At 40.2% G+C, this 19,711-nt stretch overlaps 2 protein-coding genes across 3 annotated transcripts in view; both read right to left on the bottom strand.

Moving 5' to 3' along the window:
- The window catches only part of si:dkeyp-53d3.6, a 5,940-nt gene extending 5,084 nt beyond the window's left edge, over positions 1 to 856 (bottom strand). The window contains exon 1 of one of the 2 annotated variants that reach the window (XM_005161528.6): positions 786 to 856. In XM_005161528.6, coding sequence (XP_005161585.1) covers positions 786 to 831 — 46 coding nt within the window. In that variant the 5' untranslated portion in view covers positions 832 to 856. Of the gene's footprint in view, positions 436 to 785 lie in introns of those variants that run through there. The other variant, XM_068216194.2, reaches the window with a different exon arrangement.
- A 3,588-nt stretch (positions 857 to 4,444) lies between these two features.
- On the bottom strand, positions 4,445 to 7,716 carry zgc:101130. Its single transcript, NM_001044327.2, has 2 exons — positions 7,345 to 7,716; positions 4,445 to 6,160 (listed from the first exon to the last, which is right to left on the bottom strand). The coding sequence occupies exons 1-2, from the start codon at positions 7,376 to 7,378 to the stop codon at positions 5,076 to 5,078; spliced, it is 1,119 nt and encodes a 372-aa protein (NP_001037792.1). The 5' UTR covers positions 7,379 to 7,716; the 3' UTR covers positions 4,445 to 5,075.
- Positions 7,717 to 19,711: the final 11,995 nt, after the last annotated feature.

Genomic DNA, 19,711 nt, shown 5'->3' with positions numbered 1-19,711 from the left:
AAGCCACATAAAACAACACAGAAATACGATAAATATGCCGAGTTCAGTCGCTAATCTGCAGGATTCAGCTGAGGTGACGTGAAGGCGGCCAGCGAGAGCTAGCTGTCAATCAACTGACCACGCCCTTAATTATGCAAACTTAATATAACTTAATATAAAGGAAACGGATGAGTTATAAAAAAATTCACCCCCTCACAGTTGTCATGAAGGGTAATATTAGCTGTATTAACCAAAATCTTTTTTGTAGCAGGCTGTAAACACCTTTTTTTCTGCTGTAAAGTTGGCCATTCTAACAGTGGGCTCAATTGAAATTTGCTCTGTTTTGGAGCCAGGAGCGGCCAGGACTAGCGGAATTTCGGATGAATTGCAGTTTTAGTTACTTCCGTATTGGCTTCCTGAGGGAGAGCGGGAGGTTGCCGCTTGGTCAAAAGATGTGAAGCTGCTGTGACACAAGCTACATAATAAAAGCCCTGCAGAAATAAAGTTGGATCGACAATGTTGATTCTTTGAGACTGAAATGATTTATTGGTTTGTTTTAGTTATTCAAACGGTCTTGCCCCAAATCGCCTTCTATAATGTAACACGCAGTGATCGGGGAAACACTAGCGATCTGTCGCGACACACCAAACAAACAAACTACAGTACAGAACATGACACGGAGCAGTTCATGGTCAGTTTACTCGCACATAAAGGAAAACGTACAGATAACGATCTTGGGATTTAACAGCTGTGATAGTGAATATATCAAAGATCACTTTGCATTGAAAAACGACAATTTTACTCACCATTTAAAGCTTCGTATTTTGGGAAAAGTGGGGAAATAAGTAGCATTCCCTTCACCGCCGTCTTTCTCTTTGGTCTTATGTCAAGTTACAAAGCTGCTTTAGAGTGCTTGTGCGCCACCTAGTGGATTTGCGCTGTGTTTACAGCTTTGTGTAAACATTAAAAATGCATTTAGAAAGTTCAGCAATAATAATAATAATAAACACTAGAATATAAATGAAGGTAATGGGGTAAAAATGTATTATTAAGATAAAAACATTGTATGCTGTTTTTTTATAATCTGCTATTCCCCTCCTCATATGCTAAGAAGTCGAAAGCTAAAGTATTTTGTAAATGCATAAGAAATAGATTTTGTAACTTTAAGGCTTTATAAAATGCATGAAAAAAAAAACATTAAAATCTAGCCAGGGCGACACGGAGGCTCAGAGGTTAGTACTGTGGCCAGTGTGGCAAGACAGTTGCTGGATCGAGTCCCACCTGGGTCCGTTGGCATTTCTGTATGGAGTTTGCATGTTCTCCCTGTGTTGGCGTGGGTTTCCTCCAGGTGCTCCGGTTTCCCCCACAGACCAAACACACGCGCTATAGGGGAATTGATCAACTACATTGGCCGTAGTGTATGCGTGTGTGTGAATGAGTGTCTATAGGTGTTTCCCAGTACTGGGTTGTGGCTGGAAGGGCATCCGCTGTGTAAAACATATGCTGGATTAATTGGCAGCTCCTTCCGCTGTGGTGACCACCTTAAGGGACTAAGCCAAAGGAAAATGAATGAATGAAAATCTAGCCTGTTTTATTTCATTGTTCGTATAAATTTTAGGGTTAAGAAAATACATTCACAACTAAATATTTCAAAAATCTGAATATTAAACATTCATAAAGAAAACTAAAATAATAGTTGCAACTTTTGAAAAAGACAGAATCTTCACATATGTAAAAAATTAATTAAATAAAAAATAAAATAAAATCGCAATGTTGAGAAAAGTCAGAATTGTGAATTAAATAGCCAAAATCCTGAATTGATTCTTGAAGTTTCAAACCTGAAACTGAAATATAATATAAACCCTTTACTGAACAAATAAATGTCCCAATTACATTCTAAATTCAATTCGGGTTTATTTTTACAGAGCTTTTCACAATAATTATGGTTACAAAGCATTGCATTACAATCAAAATCCTACATGTTGATGTATATATAGACCATTTTGAAGCATGTAAACAATAACAATGGTCCTAATGTATGTCCAGGCTTGCGTTTTTAATTTCCATCGCTTCCAAACATCCAAAGAGGTCTACAGACTGATAAATAATGTTATGACAGTGAATAAATACAACATTAAATGGTCATATATATATATATATATATATATATATATATATATATATATATATATATATAAATATATATATACAGTTGAAGTCAGAATTATTAGCCCCCTTTTGATTTTTATTTTCTTTTTTAAATATTTCCCAAATGATCTTTAACAGAGCAATGACATTTTTACAGTATGTCTGATAATATTTTTTCTTCTGAAGAAAGTCTTATTTGTTTTATTTTGGCTAGAATAAAAGTAGTTATTAATTTTTTTTAAAACATTTTTGGGACAAAATTATTAGCCCCTTTAAGCTAATTCTTTTTTGGATAGTCTACAGAACAAACCATCATCATACAATAATTTGACTAATTACCCTAACCTGCCTAGTGCACCTTATTACCCTAGTTAAGCTTTTAAATGTCACTTTAAGCTGTATAGAAGTGTCTTGAAAAATTTCAAGTAAAATATTATTTACTGTCATCATGACAAAGACAAAATACATCTGTTATTAGAAATAAGTTTTTAAAACTATTATGCTTAGAAATGTGCTGAAACAATCTTCCCTCCATTAAACAGAAATTGGGGAAAAAAATAAACAGGGGCGCTAATAATACAGGGGGCTAATAATTCTGACTTCAACTGTATATAACTATATTAAAAAAATGACACACCTTATAATCAGGGGCGTAGCCAGCAGTTTTTGGCCATATGCACAATGTTTTTAGTGGGCCCCTCTAATCACAAAGAGTGGAAAGTGAAGAGCAGGGTGTGGGGCATGCAAAGTGAAGAGTTGGTGGGGGGTGGGAGGTATGGTTGACAAAATTAAGGAGGAGTGGGTGAGGGGAGAGTTAGCAATGGGTGACAGTGATGAACGGGTGGAGGGGATGTGATCTCGGCTAAGCACAAAGTCGAGGGGGTGTGCGGTCGGTGAAAGAGCAGAAGGGTGAGGGGGGTGTTTGGGGAGTGTGCAGTCAGCGAAAGTGAAAAAGGGTGGTGGTAGTTTGAGATCGGCAAAAGTGTACAGCTGTGGGGGGGGGGGGGGGGGTGAAAGTTTGCGTTCGGCGAAAGTGAAGAGCAGGGGGTGGGGGTGGGGAATTTGGTCGGCAAAAGTAAAAAGGGGTGGGGGCAGTTTGCGATCTGCGAAAGTGAAGAGCAGGGGGGGAAAGGGGGGATTGTGGTCGGCTAAGTAAAGAGTCATGGGGGCAATAAGGAGGGTGGGGGAGGGGTTGGGGAGTTCGGCTAAGTGAAAAGTCGGGATGTTGTGGTGCGGTCGACAAAAGTGAAGAGGGATGGCGGTAAGTTTGCGATCGGCTAGGTGAAGAGCGGGAGTGGGGGGTGATTGATTGGGATCGGCTAAGTGAAGAGCGGGGGTGATTGGGATCGGCTAAGTGAGGAGCGGGGCTGGGGTGTGATTGATTGGGATCGGCTAAGTGAAGAGCGGGGGTGATTGGGATCGGCTAAGTGAAGAGCGGGGGTGATTGGGATCGGCTAAGTGAAGAGCGGGGGTGATTGGGATCGGCTAAGTGAGGAGCGGGGCTGGGGTGTGATTGATTGGGATCGGCTAAGTTAAGAGCGGGGGTGATTGGGATCGGCTAAGTGAAGAGCGGGGGTGATTGGGATCGGCTAAGTGAAGAGCGGGGGTGATTGGGATCGGCTAAGTGAGGAGCGGGGCTGGGGTGTGATTGATTGGGATCGGCTAAGTTAAGAGCGGGGGTGATTGGGATCGGCTAAGTGAAGAGCGGGGGTGATTGGGATCGGCTAAGTGAAGAGCGGGGGTGATTGGGATCGGCTAAGTGAAGAGCGGGGGTGATTGGGATCGGCTAAGTGAAGAGCGGGGGTGATTGGGATCGGCTAAGTGAAGAGCGGGGGTGATTGGGATCGGCTAAGTGAAGAGCGGGGGTGATTGGGATCGGCTAAGTGAAGAGCGGGGGTGGGGGGTGATTGATTGGGATCGGCTAAGTGAGGAGTGGGGGTGGGGGGGATGCGAGATTGGCGAAAGTGAAGGGGGGTGGAGAGGGGAATAGTTGGTCGCGCAGGCCTCTCCACTTGCCGTCGCGATTGCCAGTGACAATTTATATATTACTCAGTCCCCTTTTTCCCCTCACTGGCGATGCCCCTGCTTATAATGCCCATCAGCCAATCAGAATCAAGCATTCAACAGCCCAGTCATAGGAAACACGCACATTTACACTTAAAGTCTCAATTATTCACCCTAAAAAATAAAAAAAGCATTCAAATTTAACAGGAGGGCGCTTATAATTCTGACATCAACTGCGTGTGTGTTCATAGATAGATAGATAGATAGACAGACAGATAGACAGAAAGTGGTCCTCAGATATAACAAGGGTCACTTTACGCGGTCTCGCAGATTTTTATTGAGCACATTGACATGCTTTTTTTCTACAGCACATCTGCATCCTGATTAGCGCATTGTGTTCTGCGTCCTGATTGGCTGTAGACCATTGTCAATAATTGTCTCCTGTACAGTACAGAATGGGTTCAGCTCGTCAAATTGACATGAATCTTTGATAGCTAGCAGTGTGACTCTGAAGTGCTGTACCAAGATTTCTTCCCAAAATAGCGACTAAACGTTCTGCACCGTCAAAGGCACCTGTGGTAGCACCTAAAAGGCAAGATGCTAACCATCGCACAAAAAGTTAGGTAGAAGGAAGGTAGAAGTTACCCGGCTTATGTAATAAACAAATGAAGATGAAATGGTTTTGATCTTTGGTTTTTTTTTTATAATACTGGACTAATTTTCCTATGAAGGTTTCAACTTTGAGAGAAAAGTGTACAACGTGTGCAGTGAGGGGTTTTACAGCCTTAAACTATTTATAATAATTGTAAAACAAAGCAGACTCATTTGCGAATTTCGCCTATCACAGGTTATTTTTAGAACGTAACTCCTGCGAATAACGAGGGACCACTGTGTATATATATATTTATATATAATTCCATAATATTGGCCTACACACATAATTTTCATGAACATGAAAAATCCACAATGTTAGATTCATCGAATGATGCTTGTTCAAATGAATCAACAAACGGCTCGCCCGCCTGAAACTCTTCGAGCACCGTATCACAGTGCTGCACAGTTTTCTTATGGTGAACTCTGTCGTGTACTTTCAGATGCGCCGACTGCGTGAAACTCTTTGCGCAAACCGAACACGTGTAGGGTTTTTCTCCGCTGTGAATCCTCTGGTGCTGCTTGAGCTGGTCGGACGTAATAAACGCCTTCCCGCATTCGAAGCAGACGTGATCCTTCACACCAATATGGACCTCCTGATGCCTTTTAAAAATATCCACTCGAGAGAAACTCCGCCCACACAGCGTACACAAATACGGCTTCTCGCCAGAGTGAACCCTGAGGTGTCTTTTCAGCGCAGATGGAGTGATAAACTCTTTATTGCATTGATCGCACGGAAAGGATTTGACGGCGGAGTGCGAAAGTTGATGATCGCGAAGTCCATTGACGTGTCGGAAACTTTTCCCGCATTCGTCGCAAATAAAAGGCCGCTCTCCGGTGTGAATGGTCATGTGACTGATTAGTTTTTCATTGCGTATGAAGCCCTTCCCGCACTCACGACATATATGCGGACGCTCTCCGGTGTGCAGTTTGACGTGCCGCTGTAGACTTGCGTTACACGTGAAGCATTTCCCGCATTGCAAACAAACGTGCGGCTTTTCTCCGGTGTGTGTGTTCATGTGTCGCTTTAATCTCGTTTTACACGCCAGACTCTTCCCGCATAGACTGCACGTGTACGGTTTTTCTCCGGTGTGTATTTTCGCGTGTCTGGCGAGTTTTTCTTTGCACGCGAAACTCTTTGCGCACTCGACGCACGCGAACGGTTTCTCTCCGGTGTGCGTTCGGACGTGCCGATCTAATCTGTATTTCCTTGCAAAGCTCTTTTCACAGATAGAACAGACGTAGTTTTTAAGTTTGGTTGCTGTTGGCGATAAAGTCGACGGGTTTTCTTCAGTGATGTAATAGATACTTGGCGGCTCCTCCTCCTCCTCTTCCTCCTCGTTCAGCTTTGTAGGTTCCTCTTTTACCTCCATCAGATCTAAAATACAAAAATACAGGTTGTGTTTCATTGAGAAATATTCTTACATCACATGTTAAACTTTTCAAATCTTGTAAATCATAACACACAAAACACTCTAGCAAATACTATAGTGTTTTTAGATAGATATGTAAACCCGCCGGTCCTACGCCACCCAACCCGCTCCGAGCTGGTTTCGAACCGACGACCTTCCGCATGGGAGTCGGTTGCTCTAACAAGGAGGCTAAAGACCATGACCTCTAGCGTCTGTCGCTAGAGCACCTTTAGAGGTCAGAGGAGTGAGGTTTACCTGCACAGCACTCACTAGCTGGCCTCCGTTACACTCACCCCCTAAACCTCACTCCCATTGGTGCCGTGACCCGTATGAGAGTGAGGTTTAGGGGGTGAATGTAACGGAGGCCAGCTAGTGAGTGATGGCTACTTCCAGCAGGATAACGCAGCATGTCATGAAGCTCAATCATCTCAGACTGCTTTCTTGAACATGACGATGAGTTCACTGTACTCAAATGGCCTCCACAGTCACCAGCTCTCAATCCAATAGAGCAGCTTTGGGATGTGGTGGAACGGGAGATTGGCATCATGGATGTGCAGCCGACAAATCTGCAGCAACTGTGTGATGCTATCATGTCAATATGGAGCAAAATCTCAGAGGAATATTTACAGTGCCTTGTTTAATCTGAAGGATTAAGGCAGTTCTGAAGGCAAAAGGGGGTCCAGCCCGGTACAAGTAAGGTGTACCTAATAAAGTGGCCGGTGAGTGTATATCATCAAAAGGGCTGGCAATCAAATAAGTGCCTGAATATAAACAAATGAAGCGTTTTAAATGTAATAGAATGAAAATGTAAGTTTCCTTCCTTGAGAAAGATTTTGCGATTATTTCTTAATGTTTATCTCTACACTCCTCACGAAAATGAACATCAGTTCCATTAGTTCAAATAACAGTTTAACCTTTTTAGCGATTACACTAAAGGTTAATCAGTAGTCATTAATAAACACATGATTTATTTACGTAAAGTAGGAAAACACTTTGAAAATAAATCTGTCATGAAGACATTTGAGACTCTGTTTATGACATTTACTGTCGTTTTCATTATAAACAGATGACTATTCTCATATAGCATGTGGTGCAGAAATTATTAGGCTACTTGATTAATTCCACCGAAGAATGATCAATAATCACTAACCTCTTTGTTCTGCAAAATCTTCATATGGATCCATCCTCTTCAGTGAACTCTTAACTCTGGATATTCTACTATTTTCTCATGTAGAGTATACTAGTATTGACCGCCAATAGGGTTAACAATACCAATTCTCAATCCGTAACAGCAGTCCCGAGGTACTGATTAACAAACAGTCGGACCTCTATATTGAGCTGTTTACATTTGCTAATGAGAGTCCGTTTCGCCGCTATTCCCGTTTTACCCGCGTGAACAGCAAAATAGAACTCGCGTTCCAAACAATCGAACAGAAGAAGCGTTCCGAACGCGTACGATCAAAGCAGCAATCATATCGCCATTCTATTTATCTACTGCTAAAAGCGGCAGCTCCGGAAGTACAAGCGCTTTCTTCGTAAGCCACGCCCATTCCAGCGTAAAAAAGCTGAGTTCATTCGCTCTACACAACTTTTATTTAATTTCTTATAAGAGCATACAGAAAGAAACACATAACCAGTCATAGAAACATCTTAATCAACTAGGAAGTCCAAATAACTCAGCTTCCACAAAAAGATATATAAAATTAAAAATATAATTATTATTAAACAAAAACAAATAATTATAAATAAATAATAAAATACAATGCAATATAATACAAGAGGGTTAATCATCAAAAACTGCCTTTAACAGACTATATAGTCCAAGGGCTTTTTTATGTCTCGTAAGCTTTAAAGAATTAAAGACCATTAAATATTTGTGGAAAAGCAAAAAACTTATTTAAAAAAATGTGCATTTATGAAAGAAATAATTTGTCATCGTCACAATATTGTCAAACAAAAATTCCAGATCGGAATTCTGACAAAAAGATGAATATTTAATAGTTTTAAAATCAAAATCAGCTGTTACATATTTTAATCTTAACCAAACAGAAAAGTTACATAAATGAAACCTGTTCCTCTGTCTGCTTCACAAAAGGTACAAACGCTACAATCCATATTAAAACTATGTCTGAGGAACTCATTACAAGGGTAAATATCATGAATAATTTTAAACTAAACTTCTTTTGCCTTCGGTAGACGTGGAAAAGAGAGAAATCGAATTCAAACCAGCTTGTCTTCAGGAAAATCTTAAACAAGGGGTCTCTTAAGTTCTGAAGGGAAAAGCTGTGTATTTACTAACATGCTTAATCTTATTATTACAGTAAAATTAATACCAGAAATAATAAGATTGCCCAATCTTACACACACAACTAAAAGAAAGAGAGAAAAAAAACACATTTACACTACCGAGTTTTCTATTAATGAATATTTTTGCAATAAACTAAACAGTCTTCTTTCACATTTAGTTTTTAGCAACTTTAAAGATTAACAGCATAACCAAAATTCCTTTTGGAAAACTACGAACAGTGGTTTTGTTTTAAGGCACTTTATGAATAAAACATTTCTCCAAAATTAGAATATTGTTCAATACAAATTGAATATTAACATATGTCCCCAATAAACCAAATAAAACACTAGTTTTAGAAAAATGAGAGGACAACTTGAGAGAAATCTTCAACCACTGGAATAAATCAGACCAAAAGATTCTGCTAAAACAGTCAAAAAACAAATGTGCAGTCGGTTCACTGTCAACCTCACAGAATGTACAATTGTTGAGCTCAAAATTAAATCTGCTTAAGAACTCTGAAGATGGGTAAACATCAGTGAATATTTTAAACTGTACTTCTTTTTAGTAATGTGCGATACCACTGGTTTCCTATCTGATCTGATACCAAGTAAAATGAAGGCGAGTATCGGCGATACCGATCCAATTCTGTTTAGGAAATTAAAGTAACAAGTACTGCACTTAAAAGTGTCACTTCACACTGAATACGAGACATATTACGGGTTATTCGTGTTTATTGATGAAGAATTATACAAAAAAAGAGCCAACTTACATATTCAATGTCACAAAGTCCCCAAAATACAGCCACATCTCCACATTTTCTCCCTCTGTACTTGGATAGTGCCTGCTGCACATAAGCACTCTGAAAGCGATGTCTGTCTCGCCCTAGCAGCACCTGCGCCTCTTCTTTCCTCCTCTTCTGACCGTCTAGTCGTGACGATGTCAAGTGACTTGGCAGGAGGAAGAACAAGTAGTTCCGACAATATTCAGTTATTATTAATTATTATTACAGTTGAAGTCAGAATTATTAGCCCCCCTTTGAATTATGTTTTCTTTTTTAAATATTTACCAAAGATGTTGAACAGATTCAGGAAATGTTCACAGTATGTCTGATAATATTTGTTCTTCTGGAAAAAGTCTTACTTGTTTTATTTCGGCTAGAATAAAATCAGTTTTTAATTTTTTAAAACCCATTTTAAGGTCATTATCATTAGCCCCCTTCAGCTATATATTTTTTCGATAGTCTACAAAACAAACCATCGTTATACAATAACTTGCCTAATTGCCCTAATTAACCTAGTTAAGCTTTTAAATGTCACTTTAAGCTGTATAGAAGTGTCTTGAAGAATATCTAGTCTAATATTATTTACTGTCATCATGAAAGAGAAAATAAATCAGTTATTAGAGATGAGTTATTAAAACTAATATGATTAGAAATGTGTTGAAAAAAAACTTTGTTAAATAGAAATTTGGGAAATAAATAGAGGGGGGGGCTAATAATTCTGAATTCAACTGTAAGTTGGCGTTATTCAGATAAACTAGGGTAATTGTGGCTACTTTCCGCTGTATTTCTATTTGCAATAAACTACATATTTGCTCTAAATAACTGAAATATCAATTTTTTGATTAGATAATCAATTCTAAAACATACAAAGGTGGTATCAGAGATATCGATATTTTAGTATCAATCTGCACGTCACCACTTCTATAGATTTGGGAAATATGGGGAAGGAAGCAAACATTGATCTTAATTTGATAATACAGCTATTGAAAAGAAGAAGACACTATTTCTACTAGCTTGTGTTGGAAACTTATCTTGGGTTAATATTGATCTTATTTTATTAGGTGTTTCACTCTGAATACAATCTTGTCCATTCATCAAAAAATCAGGCAGATGAAGTGTGTTATTTATATTGGTAACCACATTACTAACTATCATTAGAAATGTCTTCGGGACAGATTTCAATACCCTAGCGTATTGCTTATGATCACATTCAAAGTTATATACACAAAACTTTCTATGACTGAGAACCTCACCCTCTTTGTCTAATAGATGGACAACCGACCAAATACCTCTCCAATCTTTATTAAAAAAATAAAAAATAAAAGAGAGAGAGAGATTTGTTTCTAAGTGAAATGTGCCTATTGTTCATAATTGGTGAATTATATGGGGGGGAAATTATGTTTGTAAATTAATTGCTTGTATAAAAGAGTCTGTTTATGAAAATCTGATCATTTAAGAGGGAGTTTTTGTATTGAAAAATCCCAACGTAATCTACTGGGAAATCCTTTATTTTGCTCATGCAAGTACATGTTCCAATTTTGTCAAGATGTTAATTTATTTATAGCAAATATTACTTCACGGAATTTTTCTGAGTCTCCAAATGTAATTATATATATATTTTTTATATACAAATTTTAACATCTGCTTCACTATAAAACGTAATCTTTTTTATGCAGATTTTATGGAACCCCGTTCCTGCCACTGAATTAAAAAAAAAAAAAAACTATTAAGTCCGAATTGCGAGTTTATAAGTCAGAATTGCGAGGTATTGAGTCATACATTGATATTTGGTTGATTTTAGGTTGTGTTAGAAAGTACTGACATTTATTCGTTAGGTATAGCAACCAAAATCCAACGTCTGATAAACATCATAGTGGTAATGTCCATATAATGTCAAGCTGTAACATCAAGGCTGATTTATACTTCTGCGTCAAGCGCACGCTTATACTACGGTGCGGCCTACGCATGGACGCATTTTAACCCTCACCGTGGCCATCGGCGTCGCTGACGCGCACCTCTTAAAAAATGCAAATACACGTCATAATGACGCATAGCGCAAGCTCTGTGATTGGTCGGCTTGGTAGCGCTGACGAGTGTGGGCTGGACCAAGAGCTGTGCAAGCCTGATGGACCAATTGTTTACAAGTGTGAAGTCCTGTGAAGGAGCTCCGGATGGAAAGTTTTGTTTTGTTTTTACCTTATAATTAAAGTTGTTGCACGTCCACCAGTTCCTGCCTCTGAATGAGCGAGTTTGAACCACTTGAACATTCAGAAAATGTTCACAAAAACAAAACACCAGAGAAGAAACTCGAAACAAAAGAACATAAAGACCTCACTGCCAACTAGTGTTTCAGAAGTGTTAATGCAGAGCAACAGAAACAGCGCGCAGAAGTATGAATGCACAGCTACGCATCTTGCATGCGCCATGGGTCACGCCGATCAGCTGACACAGAAGTATAAACCAGGCTTTAGATGTTGATATTTAGTTGATTTTAGGTTGGACGTTGGCTTCTGACATCAACTCGATTTTCAATTCCAAAACAAAACACAATGTCCCAACGGTGTTGTGGTACAACGTCAATCTGACGTCATGTTGACATCCTGTGCCTGCTGCCAAAATATTTTAAATGTTTCTCAAAATAAAATGTGTTCAAAGGGGAAAATGTTTTTTTTTGACCCAGACATTTAAAAAGAATATATTTTAGAGCAGTAATCACAATACCTTGATATTTTTATTCAAGGTTATCATACCGTCAGAATCTTACACCGGCCCATGCCTAGTCGACACAGAGGAACGTAAAAACCTACTGCCAGCTACCGTTTTGGAAGTGTTACTGCAGAACAACACAAACAGCATGTAGAAGTATAAATGCATGACTACGAGCAAGGAAGGCGCCGTAGGTCCTGCAGATCACTCGATAAATCAGCATTTAGTCTTAGGGTGCTTTCACACCTACACTTTTGTTTGGGATCGTTTGCCCAGTTAGCGCGCTTCGTTTGGCATATGTGTAACCAGCAATCGAGCTCGGATGCGCTCCAAAACAATCGCTCTGAGATCGCCTGAATGAGGTGCTCTTGGCTCGATTGAAACAAACTCTGGTGCGGATCGATTGTAGCGAGAAAGCGATTCGATCCGAACCCGGTTATATTATAGTGTATTATGGATATGTAATAGGCATACGGCTAAGTGAAGAGAGAATTATGAGTAGGGCGAAGGTCATTCCAGACATCCCAAGTCTCACGGAAGTTTCCCGCAAATGCACAGACTCCCTGGTTTCCGCAAACTAGTTATAATCTCCCAGAAATTGCGCCTCTCCCTCCCGGTCCTCAAATACATTGCACACCCTTTTCACCCATCCCCACCGCATCCCTCCCCGCTCTTCAGACACGTCACACACCCTGTCAAACACCACCCCCCTCCCTGACAGCTGAGCGGGACCCTGAATAAACCCTGAAACTCTGACCAATGTGAAGAGAGTTTACTCACACGTCTTGTTTTAGCTCATTTGGTCCGTTCAGAAACTTTGCAGTGTGAAAGCGAACCGCACTAAGAGGAAAGAGCAACAATCTAACAATTTTAATCCCTGTTTTGGAACAAATGAATCGATTCACAGGTGTGAAAGCAGCCTTAAGACGTGTTGTGGGAATAGCTGAAAGGGCTCCGCCAGAAGACCCCAGAGACCGGCCACAGGAGTGACTATGTTAAAGATCTTAAATATAAAGGGGGTGAAAACATGCAAGATTTCCCTCAAGGGTGAATCCTTTCATGCGTTTCTGGATGTCCTGAATTTCCGAACGTCTCGTCGGAGTGTGAGCCCTTGTAAGAATTCTCTCTAGTGTGAATCCTCTCGTGTGTTTTCATATGTCTTAAATGTATGAATCCCTTGCCGCAGTGAGCACATTTGAACGGTTTCTCTCCAGTGTGAATCATCTCATGGGATTTCAGCTCTCCTGACTGACAGAAGCTCTTGTCGCAGTGTGAACACTTGTACGGCTTCTCTCCAGTGTGAATCCTCTCATGTCTTCTCAGATCTCCCGAAACTCTGAATCCTTTGTTGCAGTGTGAACACTTGTGAGGTTTCTCGCCAGTGTGAATCCTCTCATGTGCTTTTAGGTCTCCTGAAAGTCTGAAGCTCTTGTCGCAGTGTGGACACTTGTAAGGTCTCTCTCCAGTGTGGATCCTCTGGTGCTCTTTCAAATGTATAGCTGTAATAAAAGTCCTCTCGCACTCGAAGCACACATAGTCTCTCGTACCAGTGTGCATCTTCTGATGCAGACTTAAACTTGAAAGCTGTGTAAAACTCTTTCCACACTCAGAACACGAGTAAGGCTTCTCGTTGGTATGAACTCTGAGATGATGCCTCAGCTGTGCAGCCCGCACAAACATTTTGCCGCAGTGATCACACTTGTGTGTTTTCTCTCCAGTGTGAGTCAGCATGTGTTGATTGAGGGATGACGATTGCCTAAAACTCTTCCCACAGTGAGTACACGCGTATGGTTTCTCTCCAGTGTGAATCCTCATGTGTTGATTAAGGTATGTCAAGCTCCTAAAACTACTCCCACACTGAGAACATATGAATGGTTTCTCTCCAGTGTGAATCATAACGTGAAAATTAAGAGTCTGCTTGGATACAAAACCCTTATTACAATAAGTGCATGTAAATGGTTTCTCTCCAGCATGAATGTTCATGTGTTGTTTAAGATGCGTTGACTTCCTGAAACTCCTCCCACACTCGGTACATGTGTACGGTTTCTCCCCAGTGTGAATCATCATGTGAAACTTGAAAACCTCTTTTGTTGAGAGACTCTTTCCACACTCGGTGCAGATCAGACATGTTTTGACATGCCTCTCCTCATTCTCCATCACCAGATCTGAAATTAAAAATACATTTAATTTATATAAATAAATCAGAGAAAAAGGTGCAAGGCTGGAACTAACGTCAAGGATACCATGCACAACTTGTCAGACAAGCTGGTCTTAGTAATATAGCTGGTCCTTTCAGATGGAGCAGCATTTACTATACAGTCTCTTGGTTCAATCAAAAGCTACGCAAAATCACGTTCATAATTGCAGACACATTCCTCAGATAATCTTACTGAGAATAATCTTACTATGTCATTGACCAGTATTTGCCTCAATATTTATAACGTCTCAGTAAATTACAGTTCTGTGTTGCTGCTATATCTGAAAAGTACATGAAAATACCACATTAAATAATGCTGGGTTTCTTCGTCTTGGGTATTTGGTATTTCCACGCAGGAGAGCGGTCTTGCCTTTGAAGGGAATTACACTTCTCTGTCTTGAGTGACCAATCACACTTCTCTGTCTAGAGCGACCAATCACACTTCTCTGTCTAGAGTGACCAATCACACTTCTCTGTCTAGAGCGACCAAGAGCGACCAATCACACTTCTCTGTCTAGAGCGACCAATCACACTTCTCTGTCTACAGTGATCAATCACACTTCTCTGTCTAGAGTGACCAATCACACTTCTCTGTCTAGAGCGACCAAGAGCGACCAATCACACTTCTCTGTCTAGAGCGACCAATCACACTTCTCTGTCTACAGTGACCAATCACACTTCTCTGTCTAGAGCGACCAATCACACTTCTCTGTCTAGAGTGACCAATCACACTTCTCTGTCTAGAGCGACCAAGAGCGACCAATCACACTTCTCTGTCTAGAGCGACCAATCACACTTCTCTGTCTACAGTGATCAATCACACTTCTCTGTCTAGAGTGACCAATCACACTTCTCTGTCTAGAGCGACCAAGAGCGACCAATCACACTTCTCTGTCTAGAGCGACCAATCACACTTCTCTGTCTACAGTGACCAATCACACTTCTCTGTCTAGAGCGACCAATCACACTTCTCTTTCTAGAGTGTCAAGAGCAACCAATCATACTTCTCTGTCTAGAGCGACCAATCACACTTCTCTGTCTAGAGTGACCAAGAGCGACCAATCACACTTCTCTGTCTAGAGCGACCAATCACACTTCTCTGTCTACAGTGACCAATCACACTTCTCTTTCTAGAGTGTCAAGAGCAACCAATCATACTTCTCTGTCTAGAGCGACCAATCACACTTCTCTGTCTAGAGTGACCAAGAGCGACCAATCACACTTCTCTGTCTAGAGCGACCAATCACACTTCTCTGTCTAGAGTGACCGAGAGCAATCAATCATACTACTCTGTATAGAGTGACTAGGTGCGACCAATCACACTTCTCTGTCTAGAGTGACCAAGAACTCCAACCCTGATCATACACACCTGATCCAAATAAGTAGGACCTGGACAGCACTTGATAATTACAGGCAGGTGCGTTTGATACGAGTTGCAACTGAAACCTGCATGAAGGTAGCTCTCCATGAACGGGGTTGAGCACCCCTGTTCAAGAGTGACACACTTCTTTGTCTAGATCACAGGAGTCAAACTCAGTTCCTGGAGGGATGAAGCTGCAGTTTAGTTCCAACCCTAAATAAACACACCTCATCAAACTAATTGATACCTTCAGTTTTATCTGAAATCTATGGGTAAGAGTGTTGAAGCAGAGTTGGAACTAAACTATGCAGGGCTGTGGCCCTCCATGGAACTGAATTTGAAACTCCTGTTCTAGAGTAACCAAGAGTAACCCATCACGCTTCTCCGTCTAGACCAATGGTCTCAAACTTAATTTCTGGAGGGCTGCAGCTCTGCTCAGTTTAGATCCAACCACCTCCAACTCACATCTGCTTAATAGTCTCTGGTAGTCTTGAACACCTTGATTATTTGGATTAGCTGTGTTTGAATAGGGTTGGAGCAAACTGTGGAGGGCCTGGAGGATCGGTGTACTGCAGATTTCAGCTCTAACTTGCCTCAACACACCTGCAAGGATGTTTCTAGAAAGCATGGTAAGAGTTTGATTAGCTAGCCCAGGTGTGTCTCATTGGGGATGGAACTAAACTTTGCAGGAGATCGGCCCTTCAGGACCGAGTTTAGACACCTGTTCTAGAGTAACCAAGAGTGACCAATATTGCAAAGCCATGACACCATATGATCATACATTCTTAATTGTTGATGGTTTTGCTAGTTAGGAAGGATACACTTACTATGTTTTCTATGTTTAGAGAGCTGAGATGCTTGATTTTGATTTTCTCAGACATGTCAAGGTTAGTGTGAAACACTTGTGCCCTTACCTTGATATCTATGAGAAAATCAAAATAAGCCCACAGCACTCAGAACATACTAAACATAGTAAGTGTATTTATACACATACACACACACACACACACACACACACACACACACACACATAATTGGCTATTTTACTCCAAAGAACTTTATATAAAAGACAATTTTCGCCTAGGCTTAAGGGTGAATGAAACCAACTGATCAACAGTAAAAATGACAAGCTGTACCAACAGGGAAAACCACCAACAATGTAGAATGCATGTTTATATGCTGTCATGGCTTTGCAATCAAATAATGTTGTTATAATATTAGTTAATGGGGCAAAAACAGCCTCTAATACAGGGGTCACCAAACTTGTTCCTGGAGGGCCGGTGTCCTGTAGATTTTAGCTCTAGCCCTAATCAAACACACCTGAACAAGCTAATCAAGCTCTTACTTGGTATACTTGAAACATCCAGGCAGGTTAGTTGAAGCAAGTTGGAGCTAAACCCTGCAGGGACACCAGCCCTCCAGGACCGAGATTGGTGACCCCTGCTCTAATATAAGGAATGGGTAGTCACTTTGAACAATACACAAGGGTTAATAAAGATTCAGAATTAAACATTACCTGTTCGTTCTTCAGTCTCTTCCTCTTTAATTCTGAAGGGTTCTGGATCACTCATCTTCTCACTGTCCTTCAATAAACTCTTCTTTTTCGTCTTTGCAGATTTCAATTATTCGGGTCTGATGCTCATCTAGACTGGTAAAAGTACCGGAATTAATACATATACTACAGTGGTGTAATGAATCACAAATCTCACTGTTTGGATCACACTACAGTTCGAGTCACGGATCGGACCAAAAAGGAATCAGAAAGAAAAGAGGAGACAAATGTAATTTGGTTTCCATTTATACAGAACTATTACTGCAAAAACCCTTGGTTTTAACACACTGAACCTGTACTTTAAATAGAAATATAAATCAGGAAAGAACCATCTGGAAAAAAAAAGGAAAAATTTCAATATGAAAAAGGATCTTTGCTTCTGTTGCAGATCATGCTAAATATAGAAATCTAACATCTTGTACAACACATATTTATTTCCACTTAATGATTCAACAATTCACAAACAAAACGTCATGCTTCATTAAAGATGGGTCATTTCTGAAAACATTTTCAGTGAGATCATTTTGATGGTTGTTTGTTTAAACGGTGTAACAGCTACAACATTCACCAGCTTCCAAGATCCATTAAACGGTGATTTTAATCTTTACCATAAACATCAGTCTTTATATCAGAACTATAAACTGTGCTTTTGTGTTATTAAAATGTTTGTAACGAACAGAAAAAGTGTATAAACTGAATCTCTCATGATCAAGCGCAGATCTGAACGCAGAGCTTCGGCTGATTATTAAACACATGCAAATTATTATCACTTATCATTCATGTTGTGCGGGTTCGAATTGAGATCACAATCTTTTAATGTTTAATTGTGCTGCTTTACACTGAATGTATTATTGCAGGCTAAACAAACAGTGACAGAAAACACCTTTAATTAATAGCCTAAGAAAGCATCTAGGTTCCAACTTTTTGTCATCATTATATTTTACAAGGAAGCCGGCAGCTAGCTCTCTGCAACTCTCACATGGTCGCCCACTGAAGCTAAGCAGGGCTGCGCCCGGTCAGTACCTGGATGGGAGACCACATGGGAAAACTAGGTTGCTGCCGGAAGTGGTGTTAGTGAGGCCAGCAGGGGGCGCTCAACCTGCGGTCTGTGTGGGTCCTAATGCCCCAGTATAGTGACGGGGACGCTATACTGCTCAGTGAGCGCCGTGTTTCGGATAAGACGTTAAACCGAGGTCCCGACTCTCTGTGGTCGTTAAAAATCCCAGGATGTCCTTCGAAAAAGAGTAGGGGTTTAACCCCGGCATCCTGGCCAAACTGGCCTCTGTCCATCATGGCCTCATCTCTGTGTCCTATCCACCAATCAGCTGCTGTGTGGTGTGCGGTCTGGCGCAAAATGGCTGCCGTCGCGTCATCCAGGTGGATGCTGCACGCTGGTGGTGGATGAGGAGATTCCCCCCCATTGTGTAAAGCGCTTTGAGTGCCCAGAAAAGCGTTATATAAATGTAAGGGATTATTAATTATTATTATTAAGCCAAAATGCTTTCATACACAAGATTTGAATGACGCTGTAGGCGATCTCTCTGCAATAGACCCTTTTCACATAACGTCACGCGGTTTCCAGAATCAAAGTAAAAATAAATAAATTATAGATTAAATAATATAAAACTAAATAAACTTAATTAGTGAAAAGGTTGCAAACGTATACTTTACTTGATAAGCAATAGCTTACTCCGATTCTTAAAAACTTAAACCAGTGGTTCTCAAAGTGGGGGTTGGGACCCCCAGAGGGGTCGAAGGACAATGAATAGGGGGGGGGGGGGGGGGGGGGGGTCGTCTGGTGATTTTCAAAAATCTATTTATTTTAATTAAACCATAAGAATTACCATATTTTATTTATAACCTACTGAAGAGAAAAAATAGTCGTTTAGAGTTACTATATACTATATAGTTACTAAAGTAGCTTATAGTTCTATTGGATTGCGACCCCCGGGGTACATTATATTAAAGACACAACATTAGTATCAAATGCAGCAGATTGATTTTATAACGCCAGGCTAAACTTTCTGGCCCATTTACAGCATTGACATACATTTAAAAAAAAACTAAACGAAGAATAGACTTGGGTTTATTGGTGTGTGTGCACCATTGCATGCAAAGTTTCTTTATTTATAACCACCTCAGAGGATATTGGGAGTCACGAGTCACTGGCATTATCATTTTGGGGGTCGCGGGCTGAAAAGTTTGGGAACCCCTGACTTAAACAATCATTTTCAAACTCAGAAAGCATCTCAGTATTTACAGAGAGACATTTGGACACATCCCCAATACTTTAATAGTCCTATATCACAACAAGCAATGATCATATTCTCAGTTTTCAATTTACCAGAGAAGTTTCCTATTCATTCAGAGGTAAACCGGAATTAGAAATACACTGATAGGGCGAAGTGAAGTCATGTCATTGTGGAAAGGGTCTATTAATATTGAATTTAATAAAATAAAATAAATAAAATAAATGTTGAATTTGGAAAATACCATATTCATGTCAAGAAATGAGCCAAAGCCAAGCCAAATTGTGAACATTTTATAAAGAAGATTAAACAATATGGTACTACACTATGTAACATTCTAAAAAGAAAAGCTAAAAAAAAAACATGAAGCATTATGTAAATTTCA

The sequence above is a fragment of the Danio rerio genome, chromosome 22 (assembly GCF_049306965.1).
Source record: "Danio rerio strain Tuebingen ecotype United States chromosome 22, GRCz12tu, whole genome shotgun sequence".
In the NCBI taxonomy this organism is placed as follows: Eukaryota; Metazoa; Chordata; class Actinopteri; order Cypriniformes; family Danionidae; genus Danio; species Danio rerio.
The sequence above is the reverse complement of the archived record's forward strand: the minus strand, read 5'-3'. Positions and strand labels throughout refer to the sequence as shown.

Excerpts from the sequence above, each read along its gene's own strand:
- zgc:101130 (NM_001044327.2), bottom strand. The coding sequence starts at position 7,378 with ATGGATCCATATGAAGATTTTGCAGAACAAAGAG. Across the intron at positions 6,161-7,344 it reads AGATTTTGCAGAACAAAGAG|ATCTGATGGAGGTAAAAGAG; the intron begins GTTAGTGATTAT and ends TTTGTATTTTAG.